The sequence below is a fragment of the Vitis riparia genome, chromosome 8 (genome assembly GCF_004353265.1).
Source record: "Vitis riparia cultivar Riparia Gloire de Montpellier isolate 1030 chromosome 8, EGFV_Vit.rip_1.0, whole genome shotgun sequence".
Classification (NCBI taxonomy): Eukaryota; Viridiplantae; Streptophyta; class Magnoliopsida; order Vitales; family Vitaceae; genus Vitis; species Vitis riparia.
The window spans coordinates 14164008-14179740 of record NC_048438.1 but is presented as its reverse complement, the minus strand read 5'-3'; the positions used below and the strand labels follow the sequence as shown (position 1 = coordinate 14179740).

The 15733-nt window shown below is 30.9% G+C and overlaps 1 protein-coding gene and 2 long non-coding RNA genes across 5 annotated transcripts; all 3 read left to right on the top strand.

The window, feature by feature from the left end:
* Positions 1-1958: 1958 nt before the first annotated feature.
* Positions 1959-3095, top strand: LOC117920919. The gene is made up of 2 exons (XR_004652275.1): positions 1959-2223; positions 2292-3095. It is a non-coding gene; the product is annotated as an uncharacterized LOC117920919 (long non-coding RNA).
* Positions 3096-7438: 4343 nt separating this feature from the next.
* On the top strand, positions 7439-9375 carry LOC117921047 (two-component response regulator-like APRR7). Of its 3 annotated transcripts, none has more exons than XM_034838805.1 (4): positions 7439-8004; positions 8358-8519; positions 8639-8780; positions 9131-9375. In XM_034838805.1, the coding sequence occupies exons 1-4, from the start codon at positions 7755-7757 to the stop codon at positions 9168-9170; spliced, it is 594 nt and encodes a 197-aa protein (XP_034694696.1). In that variant the 5' UTR covers positions 7439-7754; the 3' UTR covers positions 9171-9375. The 3 variants fall into 3 exon arrangements, with proteins under 3 accessions (XP_034694696.1, XP_034694697.1, XP_034694695.1); XM_034838806.1 differs by having other exon boundaries at positions 7443-8004; positions 8460-8519; positions 8639-8775; XM_034838804.1 differs by having other exon boundaries at positions 7445-8004; positions 8639-8775.
* Positions 9376-10236: 861 nt separating this feature from the next.
* On the top strand, positions 10237-10954 carry LOC117921281. Its single transcript, XR_004652313.1, has 2 exons — positions 10237-10685; positions 10778-10954. It is a non-coding gene; the product is annotated as an uncharacterized LOC117921281 (long non-coding RNA).
* Positions 10955-15733: the final 4779 nt, after the last annotated feature.

Below are 15733 nucleotides of genomic sequence, written 5' to 3'. Positions count from 1 at the left end.
TTTTGAAAGTTAGGTCAGATGGGCCAGTCTATCTGATTAACAATTGGTGACTTTTTCGATCCAATTTACCTTAATGGACTTTAATTTGATATCATTTATCAATGTAATTACGCTAACAAGTTTGATACGTCCAAACCGAATCTTATCACTTTAATGTCTTTTCCTTTAAATTTGTAAGAAGATGAGGAGAGGAAGGTTAGAAATTTTGCATCACTTGTCTTGTCCATCAAATGCTAATTAGGCCAACCATGATTATTCTTCTATTTGGTTTATGTAAAGAGGTCTCTTAAGTATATTTGGTAATTTTATTTTTTGTTTTAAAAACTAAAAAGCAAAAACATGTTTCATAATCATAAAACAACAAATAAGAAACTTTTATTTATAGTTGAAGGACTGATAATGTGGTTTGGCAAAAAAAATAAAAAATATTAATATATATCAATGTTTTAAAAGTCGAACTAGACCAACCCGTCTAATTGATTGACAATTGGTGACTTTTTTGAAATTTTTCGGTCCAATTTACCCTAATGGACTGTTTTATTATTAAATTGGTATAGTACCGTTTGGATCAATGGTTGGACCATTTGGGTAAACCATTCTAAGGCCCTTTCAAGGGTGAAACCTATCTAACCTATCTGTCACCAAGCTCAACACGCATGATGACTTTGAAAGCTAAAGGTGGTTGCAAGATTTTTATACAACACATATATTTCATTAATTTCCAATATGGGATGGATTAATAATAAGTCAAAAAATAAATGATTTAAAAATTGGATCGAACCGATTAGTCCAATAGTCAAATGACGACTTTTCTTGTTTAGTTCGCGCTAATGGGCTATTTTATTATTTAATTAGTATAGAACCGCTTGGATTGACTGTCAAACTGTCAAATGAGGCAAAATTGGTCGGTTCCGTTCGAATTGATCGCTCAAGCCCAAAACCATTGCATGCAAGACCTGTTCACTCATGAAACCATTTAACCCATCTTTCACCAAGCCCAACATTTTTATATAACACATATACGACCATGAACTATTGAGCATTTTCATTAAATGATTTTGCAAATCAAATTATATAACGATACTAATTATTTTATTTTTTTCAAATTTTTATCCGATCAATGTAAATATTTATATTCACATATTTTGTATTTTATCATATAAAACATTTAAATAAATGTAAATATTTACGTTCACATTTATTTTTGTTATAATAATGAAAATAACATAAATTAATTAATATAATAATTTTAAAATAGTAAAATACAAAGACATAAAAAGAAAATTAAACATTATAATTTTCTTTACATTTTAAATATATCTTCATACTTAAATATTATATATATATATATATATATATATATATATATATATATATATATATATATATATATATTGTTTTTGATAAAATTTAAAATATTAATACATTTATATTTATCTTTATCATTTAATTACATATATCAAATATAAAATGAAATATAATTAAAAAATTTAATTATATATTTTAATTTTCTTATAATTATTTTTAATTTTATATAATATATAAATTATACATTATATATTGATGACATCACTAATTTGATTGTAGTTCAACCTTCAACCCGATCGGTTAATTATAAACCAATAACTTATAACTTTTTTTGTTTAATAATTGGTCCGATTACGAGAATATTGATATATATTAATTCTCCATTTTAAAATTTGTTGAAAAGGATTTTGGAATTAAAAAAAAATCATATATTTTTTTTAATAAATTTTGACATCAAATTTATAAAAATAAAAATAAAAAACAAATTTCCCTATATGATTTTTAAATAAAAAGTTTTGAAAAAAGTGCAACCAAATATACGTTTTTGGCCCAAACAAGAATTTTATTTTAATTTTTAAGATGATTATAAATTTACAACATTATGGCAGGAAGAGAGCGTGTGTTGGGGGTGGGGTGGGGGAACCCGGCCTCTACTCTCTCCTTACACATCGTCTTCACCACATCAAGCCCTATTAATCTCGGAGTATGATCAGCCCACCTTCATTTCCGATGACCCTTCCAAACCCACCCTTTATCGTCTTCGCAACGATGCACCAGGCCACTACAGCTCCACATGATCCGTCCGCCGTCACTACTCCCCACCGCCAACCACTACAGCCACCCTCGCCCCCATCTTTTCACCAACTTCACCTTCATATGTCGGAATCAGTCATCGTGGGTTCTCTTTGCGGCAAGGTAAAACAAGTCCTTCCCATGCAGGTCTTTTAAATTTATACTCATCCTGGATATTTTCTTTCTCTAAGTGTAAGGAAGAAGAGAATGAGAGATTTTGGAGAGGAGATGAGAGTCAAAGGTCGAGGATTAACGATAGAATTGCATGTGATGGTGGTCGAGAGAAAGACATTTACTAGGAGTTGCCATTGATCATGCTATCTATACATGTGCTGCGGGTGGAAAAGGATTAGGCTACACGCTTATTCATCATGCTGTTCCTTCATAAATGCAATTATGAAGGTTTGTAGGCTCTGCTTTTCATATGAGAGAATCCACAAAATTTAGACTCATAACCACATCTTAGGAATTGTCTCACGTGAAAAATGGAGTACATAAACCTTCATAACTATATTTATGAAGCAGCACAACATCAATTAAACCTGTAGCCTCATCCTTTTCCATCGGCAGCACATGCATAAATTTCAGAGTTAGTACCAATATTCTCGAATCACCATCGCATGCAGCTTTATCATTAATCCTTAGCCATTGACCTTCATCTCCCTCCCAAGATCTTTTATTCTCTTCTTCCCTGCACTCTGAAGGTAATAGTCGGAGCTCTGCTTTCAAGGGTGGAAGTGGCAATGACAATCATTTTGCTAGTACTCTTCTATTATGAAATCCAAGTTTTGTAATCATTTTGCTGAATGAATGGTGGGTTTTCATGGTGCTGTAGTGAATCCTTGATGGTTGAATAAATAAGAAATGCATCTTACAGTAGATGAGTCATTTTGTGAACTGTTTTGGTCAAGATCTGTAACTCACTATTCTCGTAGAGTAGATGAGTCATTTGTACGATGTATATCATTATAAGTGAAACAACCAAAGTATAAGAACGAGAGTGACCGATGTATATCATTATAGTAACTCAAATCACATAACAAGAAAAGACTTAAAGCTTCTCGCTAATTTCAACACCTCAATCAATGGTGAACCCCACCGCATGGGAACTGTTTTCTTGGAGCACACACCTTGTTTTCCGGAATTCTCCATTCGCACTGCTCTTTATTTTTGGCCTACTTTTTCTGTCTTAATCACATGTGACGATGGGTCACATCAAGCTTTACTGCCAGGTAGAAGAAACAACACACATAACTTACTTGTATATAAAAAATAAAAAATACAAAAGAAACTTGCATATCCTTTGCTTTTTAGTGCCCTAAGATAATCATAAAATTGGAAAAAATATGAAAGATCTTTGGGACAACATTTCTAGCCTTCTAGAAAGACTTACGCAAACATATTTAGCCTTAAACAAAGTCACCTTTGTTATTCAAACTATCGTTTATCCAATTTGACAATGGACTTGTTAGTAAAACATTAAAGTTATGTTTGATTTTCAGAAAGTTTAAAGTTATGTTTGTTCCTGAAAATTTTAAGGAAAAATGCATGGGAAAGAAAATAAAGAAAAAAAAAAAAGTAAGAAAAAAATAAAAATAGATTTAAAATCAATATATTTTTCTTATTTATTATTTCAAACTCATTTCACTTGTTTAGCTTATTGATATAAAGATTAAATAATTAAAAAATATATAAGTTTTTAATTAGTTTTAGTTATAATTTATTTTCTTTATATTTTTCACAAGGCAATCAAACATATATACGAAACTCATTTTCTTTAATATTTTTTTTCTTTTCTTAGTATTTTTTTAAAACCAAATATAACCTAAGAAAAAAATATAAGGAAAAAAAATAAAGATGAAAAGTAGAAGAAAAAAAATTAAAACTAATAAATTATTTTTATACCTTATTTCATTTGTTTAACCCTTTTATATCAAGATGAAATAATTTAAAAATAAATAAATTTTATATTAAATTTAATTATATATTTCTTTATTATTTTCAATACAACCAATATAAAAAAAAATTATTTTCTACAATATTTTTTTTTCTTAGTATTTTTCAGGAACTCCGAAGAATTATTGAATACTTGAATATATGCACACCCTATATTTAGGGTTGTGGTTTATGTAGAATGGAGTTATTTTCCTCTTAGCTATCTTATCTACCTCGGACTAGAAATTTTGAGGAATTGCTTCCAAATGCAGAAAAAAAAAAAAAAAAAAATTGCTCTTGATTTTCAAATTATTACTATCATTTTGCTCAACATAAGGTTCAAAAACTATTATTCTTAGTGCCCATTTGAATATATTTTCTATTTTTAATTTTTAAAGTAAAAAAAAAATAGCATTTTATTTTATATAAAAAGTAGAACTTTGTGTACGTAAAGTGATTACCTATATTAATTATGTTTTTAAAAGTGACTTTAAAAAATTTTAAATTTGGAATAATAATTTTTTTTTATATTTCATTGTAAATTTTTAAAAGTTGTTATATTTTATATAAAAATTATTACTATTTTTTATTTTAACCAAAAAAAAAAAGTATTCAAACAAACATTTAAGTCCGTTGGAAATGAAAGATATGATATGATGAGAAACTATCTCCAATTGTAAAGACCTTAATATTACGATGTCGTTGTGCTTCAAAACATGTCCATCATATGTACGTATTTGTTAAATTTTATCTACCCTCGTGTTTTGATGATCTATTTTTATATTTTGGGTTTCTTTACAATATCAAATAGTATTTTTTTTTTTTGATACTATATTGAAATTGCACTATCAATTAATTGGTATCACGTAACATTTTAAAATTTTATTTTTTAATCATAATCTCAATATAAATTCAATAATTTAGATGTGGATTTCTATTGATAAAATACTTTTAGCATTTTTTTTATATTTCAAACTCTTAGGTTATGTTTGGTTCCCGGAAAATACTAAGGAAAAAAAAAATGTAAAGAAAAATGATTTTTTTATGTTTGGTTGTCCTATGAAAAATATTAAAGAAAATCAAATATGATTAAAACTAATTAAAAACTTATGTATTTTTAAATTATTTAATCTTTATATTGATGAGTTAAAATAAATAAAATGAGTTTGAAGTAACAAAAAAAATAATTTATTAACTTTTAATCTATTTTTTTATTTTCCTTTACTTTTTATTTCGTCCTGTTTTTCCTTTATATTTTTTTTTTTTTGCATTTTCCTTCAAATTTTCTGAGAATAAAACATAACCTTAGATTTTTTTTATTTATTTTTTATGGGGTCTTATCGGTTGTTATTTTTCCATTATGACATGATGGCACTAATGATTTCTTTTTTGAAACAAGCACTTGGAATAAATACCATTGTGGTTTGGCATTTGCCAACTTAGCCAAACACCCTCCAACCTCTCCTTTAAACATCATTCTAGTAACTAGTAAGAGTAGTGGGTAACCAAGATTCCTTTCCATCTCCCTCAAGTTTTTTTTTACTTTTTCATGTTGTACTGCAAATGACCTGCCCCATCCTCATTCCTCCTCAAGTCCCTTTTAAAGGGGAAGAGTGAGCTTGATTGAATAATTAGCTCGTCCTTGTTGAATTTGGGCCATGTGAATGATAGAAACAACCTCAGTTTTCTTCTTTCTTCAACACTTTTCCTTTTGTTTGGTAGCATGTACTGTGGAATAAATTAGGTGTCCGTCCCTTCTGAACTGCTCCATGTGAATGATTCACTACTTTCAGAATCCACTCCAACATGTTTAATCCCTTTTTATCTTTTAAAAAAAGTGACCTACCATCATCTCATATTATTTTTTCAACACACCATCATCCCATATTATTTAAAAACATTCTATTTTCTATTATTAAAAAACAGAAAATAGAAAATGATTTTTAGTGGTCAAAGTATTTATTTATTTTGTTTTGAAGAACATAAAATTATTTTTGAACTCAAACTATAAATTTATAAAGTTTTTTCCTATATTGTTCAAGGTACTGCTTGAAAGAAGAGATACACATATTATCATAGATTTCAATTGAGTAAGATTCCCCCCTTTCCAATCACATCATGGCTGATATGATGTTTTTTATTTTTTACTTTGAATCATACAACAAAAATGTGGTCATTAGCCACTGGCATAATTCAAATTCTCCTGGCCACAATCCTTGGTCTCAAATAAGCTATAATCATTCATATCTTCAACATATGAAAAGGGCATCAAAATTATCAATTATATATCATTGTTGTCCTTTTGAAAACATAGATCCTAACCTTTTCTTGATCATTATTTTTAAGAATTTTTTTTACCAAAATTCAGAAAATTAGTGTTAGATTGACAAGATGATCTCACTTTTACTTAGCATGCAATGCAATGAATTAAGAAAGATAATTTTACTTATAATTAGAGGTGATAAAATTTGACGTAATTCATAAACCTAACTCAAACTCAACTTGCTTTTTATGGATTTGGGTTGAACTTAATTGTGTTTAAGTCAAATTCATGTTAATGCACATAATTTATTTAATAAATAGTTCATATTTAAGTCAAACCATGTGCTCAAATTTGATCCAAAATAATCTATTTAATAATTATATCATGTTAAACAATTTAATGACCCATTTAGCTTAGGTTTGACTCATCTAAAAATGAATATTTCTCTTAATTTTAAAAAGCTTGAAATATTTTAAAATAATATTATTTTAGATTTGTTAAAGATTAGGGGGCAAATGGGCTAACATTCAATTTACCTCATTTCAAGTTCAAATAAACCTTTTTAACATAATTACCAAATAGGGTGATTAAGTTATAAATACATTAAATTAACAACACACTAACTCATATATAATCTTACTCAACTTGATAATGAAATAGATTATGCATATTGTGTTGCGTTACATATTTAATAATAAAGTTTTGTTCATATTTAAAATTTGTTTGATAATAATTTTAAAAGTGTTTCTAATTTTTCTAACATTTAAAAATAACTCTTTTAATAAAAAATTTCTAATTATTAGAAAGATTAAAAATATTTTTGAAAATTACTGTCAAATAGACTTTTATATTTTAACATGGTCATTAATCATGTTGTATATGGGATAACTCACTTGGTTTAATTAATACTTGATGTTATGACACAAAATGAACATGACATACGAAGAAGAATTATCACCTCTATTTACATATGAAAGCTTACATCTAAAATGGGAAAAACAACTATCACTCAATTAAAAACAGCTGTTTTAATTTCGTTTGTCTTTTTAAGTAAAAACTTTTCTTCAAATATTTTGTCCGGACTCTTAACTCAATAAGCCAAAAGCATTAACTTAATTTTATCCGGAATCTGAACTACTAAGTCTACTCTTGAGTCTGAGCTTATCTGGTGAACTCACACCTTGAGCTACTGTCTATCTCAAACATTAATCACTATCCATATGCACACACCCACAGTATCTTTCTCCAAGATCGAACATTCCCTCCTCAACAACAAAATTCTCAAAAATTTTAAATTTGATCTTTTGAAAACATCCTTATCCTCTAAGTTTAGTTTCCGTAGTAGTAAGTTATTGTCTTGATGGAAGAAGGGTTGTGCTGTGATGTTGTTGCAGGGTAAAGATAAAGAGTGAGTTGTAAGGGGAAAGGTTTGGTGTGATTTAACGGGACTGTTAACATGAACGCTGATGGAAAGATAGGGTTACCTTATCTGGGTCAGTGCGGGGAAGATGGGAAGGATATTAAAGCTAGGGATGGAGATGAGGTTCCCTCTGCAGGCGCCGAAGGTGACGATGTTAGTGATGATGAAGAGTCCATGGATTGTTACGAGGCGTTGGTCCTCATGAAATCTCGTGTTCTGCTAGTGGAAAATGATGATTCTACGCGCTATGTAATCGGTGCTTTGCTTCGCAACTGTGGCTATCAAGGTTAGTCATCATCTCTCATCTCCCTCTCTCTACTTCTACTTCTATCCTTCTCAACAAATATGGCCTACATGGGTGTAGCTAGTTTCACTATCTTTCACAAGTATTTTCGAAAACAATTTTAAAAATCAGTTTTGCGCGATAAAAGTTTAATCCTTCTTCATATTTATGTCATTATTTCTTTAAAACAATTATAAAAAAATAATTAAATAACATTATCCAAAAATACCATATTTCTATTTTTAAAAACAAAAACAAAAAACAAAAAATGGCTTTCAAAAATAATTACCAAATATGGTCTTAATTTCTTGGGTTATGCTTGTGCTGTCTCCAACGTTCAATTTGGTGCTTTACAGTTACAGAAGCATCGAATGGATTGCAAGCATGGAGGATATTAAAAGATACAAGCAATCATATTGATCTTGTATTAACTGAGGTGAATTTACCTCGTCTATCAGGTATTGCACTGCTATGCAAGATTATGAACCACAAAACCCGCAAAAATATTCCAGTAATTAGTGAGTATATCTTGTGCTCCTTCTTCCATCGATCCTTCTGACTTGATGCCACGTTGTGTGGGATATTTTTGAGCAACTGGTATTTAAATTTGATGAGATGAGATTTGGGTTGCATGCAGTGATGTCTACACATGACTCCGGCGCCTTGGTGCTCAATTGTTTGTCGAAGGGTGCAACCGACTTCCTAGTGAAGCCCATAAGAAAGAATGAGCTCAAATTCCTTTGGCAACACATTTGGAGGAGGCGCCAAAATAATGTAATGTAATTTAAGACTTCCTTTCACCATATTTTTAGAAAACATTTTCAGCATAAAAATTATTTTTGAATACAAATAAAATGATAAATAAAATTTAGAAAACATTTTTAAAAAATCCAAAAAATCATTTATAATGTTTTGAAGAAAAACTTAATAGATAATTCTCTTAAAAATATTTTTACAAAAAATACTTTTATTAAAGTATAACCCGCTTTTACTTTTTCCTTTTTTTACTTTGAAACTTAATTTACTCTTATAAGACTATGCATGCTTCATTATTGACCTTTAATTGAGTAGTAAATTTTTCCCCTTTTTGGGTCCTCATTTATCTTTAATTTGCCCTCTTTTTGGTCAGAGATTTCCTTGCGGAAGTAAAGGAGATACGCAGGATTTAAAGCCAAAGAGTGATGGGGATTCCAATTTTCAACCGCAACAACAGTGAAACGATAAGTAGCATGATTATGTATTTTTTTTTAATGGCCAAGCAGATCAATGTGTCTAGAAAAAGGTGCAATTTATGTATTTCTTTTCAATGTGTCTAAAAAAAAAACTTGTTTTTTTAAATGTGAATGGAGTTGAATGTTCGTAATTTTATTTTTTTTATGGTTTCAGTGTTGTTATTTTATTTTATTTTTTTGAATGAAAAATTTATAAAATTATGGAATGATTTTATGGAGAAATAGATCAATTTTAAGGTGAAAATAGTGGTTATATGTGAAAGAATTTTTATATTAATTTCTATTATATCCAAATAAAGTGATTTTATGTTGTTGATTTTGTTTTTGAGTAATAAGTCATTAGAAAATTTTATATTTAAATTTTCTTGACAAAAAAGAAAAAGAATAAAATCCTAACATTGATTTTTTATTTTTTATTTTTTATCACAACTTTTCTATTTTACAGTGAATTGACTCTCATCCAGGTTACACAATAGTAATTAGTAAAGTACTTTAAATTTATTTTTAACAAAAGTTATCCAGAATTTTTAAATTTTATTTTATATGAAAATTTTGGTTTAAGCATCTTACAGATAAAAAATTAAATAATAAAAAAAACACACACACACACCTTCATTTATTCAAAATTATAAATGTCCCCTCAATTTAATATTTTTGTTTGAGCATTTTATTTTTTTGAAAAATAGAAAAATGTTTTGAGTGTGATATGGGGATAAGGAAATTGATGAAAGGTGTTATATCATTTTTAAAAAAATTTAAATTATTTTTCTACGTGTGTGACGTTTTATTTATTTTTTTAATTAAATAATTTAAAATATAGTTCTTTTATAATGAATCTAAAGGGGGGGTAATAAAAAATTCTAGTAGTTTCTTTAAATAAAGAAGTTACCAACATTCAAGTTACAAGGATCCTCAAGAAAGAAGTTGTCAGTATTAAAGACACTAATTCAAGTTACAAAGATCTTTCGTAAATATTTATTTATGTTATAATTATAAACACTATATTAGATTTTTTTCCTTCTCAATTTTTTAAATTAGATAATGATTAATTCTAAACTAGTTGTTTTTCAAATATTTGTGAAGGCCTTTGCTCTACTCCCGACTCAAAGTCAGGAAGCGGTAAAAAAATCTTACATCTTAACTTTTACTCTCATAAAATCACGGTGATATTTTAAAAATCAAGTGCAAATAAAACATCTAAGAGGAAAAGAATCCTGTTATTCATAAACCACAGCCCTAAGCATAAGGTAACCAAAATTAATGTAAGTATTCAAGCATTCAAAATTCTTATTCTTAATGATTAAAAATTGATTTTTTTGTAACAACTTCTGAAGTTCATTATCAAATTAATAGGATGAATGATGAGGTGAATTTTAGACTCTTACAATAGGATGAATTCTTATTCAAAATTATGAAACTTATGTCTCCTCCATCAGAACTGTTGCTTTAAGGGTAAGTGCCTCTCAGCTTAGTGCCTGTTATGTATTGATTTCTTGTTTCTGTTATTGGCTAGAGTAAATTATCGTAGTAGTCGCTTCTTGTAGGTGTGCATGGCTGTGATATTTGGTGTTGGTGTGGGGTTTAAAGATGGAGTTGGCAAGGCATCGGAGGTTTTTTGCTGGGTATGAAGGAACATGGCTCTATATGGCATAATTGTAAAAATTACCCATGTGTGGATTGGATATCTGTGGTTGTTGTATGAACTTTTATGATCTTCCTTTGAAATCTTGTTAGGTTTGCATGTCATACCTTCCTCTCACTGTTATTTATAAAGACCATTTTCCATAATGAGAAAGAAGGGTATATAAGAAGTTCTTTTGAAGCAAGAATCTCAATGCAAGTGATGGTTAATTACAAACCTTTGTGAGGGTGTAAACTTTCACTTAGTACACATCTGTTGAGATATTAGGAATGCTTTCCTTATATTATTATTTCCTTATATCATTTAGTGTTGAGATATTAGGAATGTTTAGATATTAGGAAAGTGGAGATATTATGAATATTGAGATATTAGGAATATTGAGATACTAGGAATATTAAGATATTAGGAATATTGAGATATTAGGAAAGTTGAGATATTAGGATATTAGTTGTTATTTCCTTATATCATTCTTTCCTTGTATCATTCTTTCCCATTCTTAGAATGATGATTACCCTCTATATATACTCTGTACATGAACGAATGAAAGAATGAATGAAAAAACTACAATTTATCAATTTGAAGATGGTATCAGAGCCATGGAACTGAAATCCTGGATATTTTGTCGCTATGGTGGTCCGACAGCGATCAACCATCCTAAGACAAGCCCTAATATTGATAAGTCAACCTTCAAATGCACTCACTGCAATAAGACTGATCCCACCAGTCTGGATATCCCACAATTTCAAAGCAACGACTCTTGGTATGACTAGGAAAACAATAAGGAACCGAGGGTTTGAACCATGGACCTTTAGATCATGTTTAGGCTATCAACACTTTGGTATTACTTATAATAATCGTGATCAACGGAAGAAGGATTCCAAGAAAACCTCGACTGCAATTGTTGCCGAAATAAAAACAGAGGCTAATGTTGCTGAGAAAGCCTCTGCATTGGTAGCCGCTACTGATCATGGTGGTAAGTTTTTAAATACTTTTACACCTGTTATTAATAGTACATGGATAATTGATTCTGGTGCTACAGATCATATGACTTTTGATTCTAGACAGGTTTCACCCCTTAGACCTTCCTCACAAAAAATTGTTTCCACAGCCAATGGTAACACAACCCCAGTTATTGGGGAAGGATCCTTAACTCTTACTGATACTTTGAATTTGGATTCTGTTTTAGTTGTTCCATCTTTAGATTACAATCTTTTGTCAGTTTCTCAAATCACTACAGCCTTATCTTGTATTGTCATTTTTTGGCCTGAATTTTGTGTGATTAAGGACATCCAAACAAGACAGACGATTGGTTGTGGTATTAAACGGGGAAAACTCTATTACTTGGACTTGCAGTCAAAGGATTCAAATAAGTTGCAACAAACCTTGATGGCAGATGGATCTGAGGGGGAGAAGAAAAAGTCTGAAATTTGGTTGTGGCATCGACGTCTGGGACATGCTTCCTTTGGTTATTTAAAAAAATTGTTTCCTAGTTTGTTTGCAAAGAGTGATATTTCTGGTTTCCGTTGTGATATTTGTGAATTGGCTAAAAGTCATCGTGCTTCGTTTCCGTTAATTTTGAATAAAAGTCCGTTTCCTTTTATGGTTATACATTCTGATGTTTGGGGCCCATCCAAAGTCCCAACTTTGAGTGGCTCACGTTGGTTTGTTACTTTTATTGATGATTGTACCAGAATGACATGGTTATGCTTGATGAAGACCAAAGATGAAGTGAACTTGTTGTTTCAAAAATTTCATAAAATGATTGAAACTCAATACAATGCAAAGGTTCGGGTTTTGCGTAGTGATAATGGTGGAGAATATCAAAGTTCTGATCTTCAAAAGTATTTGGAAGGACATGGCATCATTCATCAAACTACTTGTTCCAATACACCCCAGCAAAATGGAGTCGCTGAACGAAAAAATCGACACTTGTTAGAGGTTGTTCGTGCTTCCTTGATAGCAGCAAAAACACCAATATCTTATTGGGGAGAAGCAATCACATCTGCCGCATACTTGATCAATCAGGTACCTTCTAGCTCAATTAACTTTCAAACACCTCTCCAAGCTCTTACTAATGCCGTTGTTGCCCCAACCGTCCCAAATCTACCTCCTCGTGTTTTTGGTTGCGTAGCATTTGTGCATCTACACAAGCACCAACGCACCAAGTTAACTTCCCATGCATTGCAATGTGTGTTTGTTGGATATGCATTGCACAAAAAGGGATATCGATGTTACCATCCTCCAACTCGACAAATGTATATTACAATGGATGTGGTGTTTCATGAAGATTCAATGTATTTTTCATCTGAGTCTGAACTTCAGGGGGAGTACCATAAGGAAATTCAGACTCTCGATTATGATTATCATATTTCTGAGGAAGATGAATCTGGACAATCTGAACTAGTGAACCAGGAAGTGGGTGAGTTGGATATGAGTGGTCAACAATTTGGATCCGAAGATGTCTTCATTGAAATACCAAACCAATCGTCGTCTGTTGAGGGTGTTCTTAATTTGGAGTCTGATCCATTCATGAAACGGTTACCACATCGTCATAATAGAGGTATTCCTAAACCCACATATGAACCTGAATTGTCTACTAAAGTCAATATCCCATGAGCAACTATGTGTCTACCCATCGTTTGTATGAATCAAATAAGTCATTTGTAAATCAATTATCTACTGTAGCTATTCCTAACAGTGTGCAGGAAGCCTTAGCTGATCCAAGGTGGAAAGCAGCCATGAATGAAGAGATGAAATCATTGCAGAAGAATGAAACATGGGAACTCGTAGAATGTCCACCAGGAAAGAAGCCAGTTGGGTGTCGTTGGATCTATACTGTGAAGTACAAGGCAGATGGTAGTATTGAACGATTTAAAGCAAGACTGGTAGCAAAAGGGTACACTCAAACTTATGGAATTGACTACACAGAGACATTTGCACCTGTAGCTAAGATCAACACAATTCGAGTATTACTGTCTTTAGCTGCAAACCTAGATTGGCCATTACAACAATTTGATGTGAAAAATGCCTTTTTGCATGGCGAGTTATCTGAAGAAGTATATATGGATCTTCCACCAGGATGCATGGTGTCAGAAAAGCAATGTCAGAAGGTGTGCAGATTGAAGAAGTCATTGTATGGGTTGAAGCAATCCTCGAGAGCATGGTTTGGAAGGTTCACAAAGTCAATGAGAGCTTTTGGCTATCGTCAAAGTAATTCAGATCACACTTTGTTCCTAAAAAGCAACATGGTAAGATTACGGCACTCATCGTATATGTGGATGACATGGTAGTTACAGGAAATGATCCTGAAGAAAGAAAAGCTCTACAAAATTATCTATCTAGAGAATTCGAAATGAAAGATCTAGGTCCTCTGAAATACTTTCTTGGGATTGAAGTTTCTCGATCAAGTGAAGGAATTTTTCTGTCTCAAAGAAAGTATGCCTTAGATCTTTTACAGGAGACTGGAATGTCGGGATGTCAACCTATTAATACACCAATAGAAGAAGGTCTGAAATTGTGTGTTGAGCCTAATCAAGTATCAACCGATAAGGGAAGATACCAAAGACTTGTGGGGAGATTAATGTACTTAGCTCATACAAGACCAGATCTTGCTTATGCATTGAGTGTAGTGAGTCAATACATGCATAATCCTGGAGAACAACATATGAATGCAGTCATGCGTATTTTGAGGTATTTGAAGAATGCTCCTGGGAAGGGAATTTTATTCGCAAAAAAATGTTGATCATCAGAGTATAGAAGTATATACTGATGCTGATTGGGCTGGTGCAGTAGATGATAGGCGATCTACATCTGGTTACTTTACCTTTGTAGGTGGTAATCTTGTGACATGGAAAAGTAAGAAACAGAATGTCGTCGCTCGTTCAAGTGCAGAAGCGGAATTTAGAGGTATGGCTCTTGGACTTTGTGAGGCATTATGGCTAAGACTCCTCTTACAAGATTTAGGTTACCTATCTAGGCAACCAATCCGATTGTTTTGTGACAATAAAGCCGCATGTGATATTGCTCATAATCCAGTACAACATGATCGTACAAAGCATGTCGAGGTGGATAGATTCTTCATTAAGGAAAAGTTGGATGATAAGATTGTGGAATTGCCTAAGATTCGATCAGAAGATCAATTGGCCGATATCCTTACCAAAGCTGTCTCAAGTCAAGTGTTCTCAAAATTTTTAGACAAGTTGGGCATGTGTGACATCTATGCACCAACTTGAGGGGGAGTGTTGAGATATTAGGAATGCTTTCCTTATATCATTATTTCCTTATATCATTTAGTGTTGAGATATTAGGAATGTTTAGATATTAGGAAAGTGGAGATATTATGAATATTGAGATATTAGGAATATTGAGATACTAGGAATATTAAGATATTAGGAATATTGAGATATTAGGAAAGTTGAGATATTAGGATATTAGTTGTTATTTCCTTATATCATTCTTTCCTTGTATCATTCTTTCCCATTCTTAGAATGATGATTACCCTCTATATATACTCTGTACATGAACGAATGAAAGAATGAATGAAAAAACTACAATTTATCAATTTGAAGAACATCGTCATTCAGTCTTACTACTACTTCTGCGCATGAACCTCAAGTAATTGAAAATCAGAAGATGATAATGTTGCTAGTCACCATAGAAGAAAGAAAGAAAGAAAGAAATAATGACACTAGAGAAAGTTTTATTTATTTATTTCTGATTTTGCTATATTCTTGCACTGTTGGAATGTCACGGTATTAAGTTATTAACTATCCTATTGCAAATGAAACATAAATGCATCCCATAGAATGCATATATTTAAAGAAGCTGCAAGCATGTTATAGGATTTTACATAAATTAA

Excerpts from the sequence above, each read along its gene's own strand:
- LOC117921047 (XM_034838804.1), top strand. The coding sequence starts at position 7,755 with ATGAACGCTGATGGAAAGATAGGGTTACCTTATCTGGGTCAGTGCGGG. Across the intron at positions 8,520-8,638 it reads CAAAAATATTCCAGTAATTA|TGATGTCTACACATGACTCC; the intron begins GTGAGTATATCT and ends GGTTGCATGCAG. Across the intron at positions 8,776-9,130 it reads GGAGGAGGCGCCAAAATAAT|AGATTTCCTTGCGGAAGTAA; the intron begins GTAATGTAATTT and ends CTTTTTGGTCAG.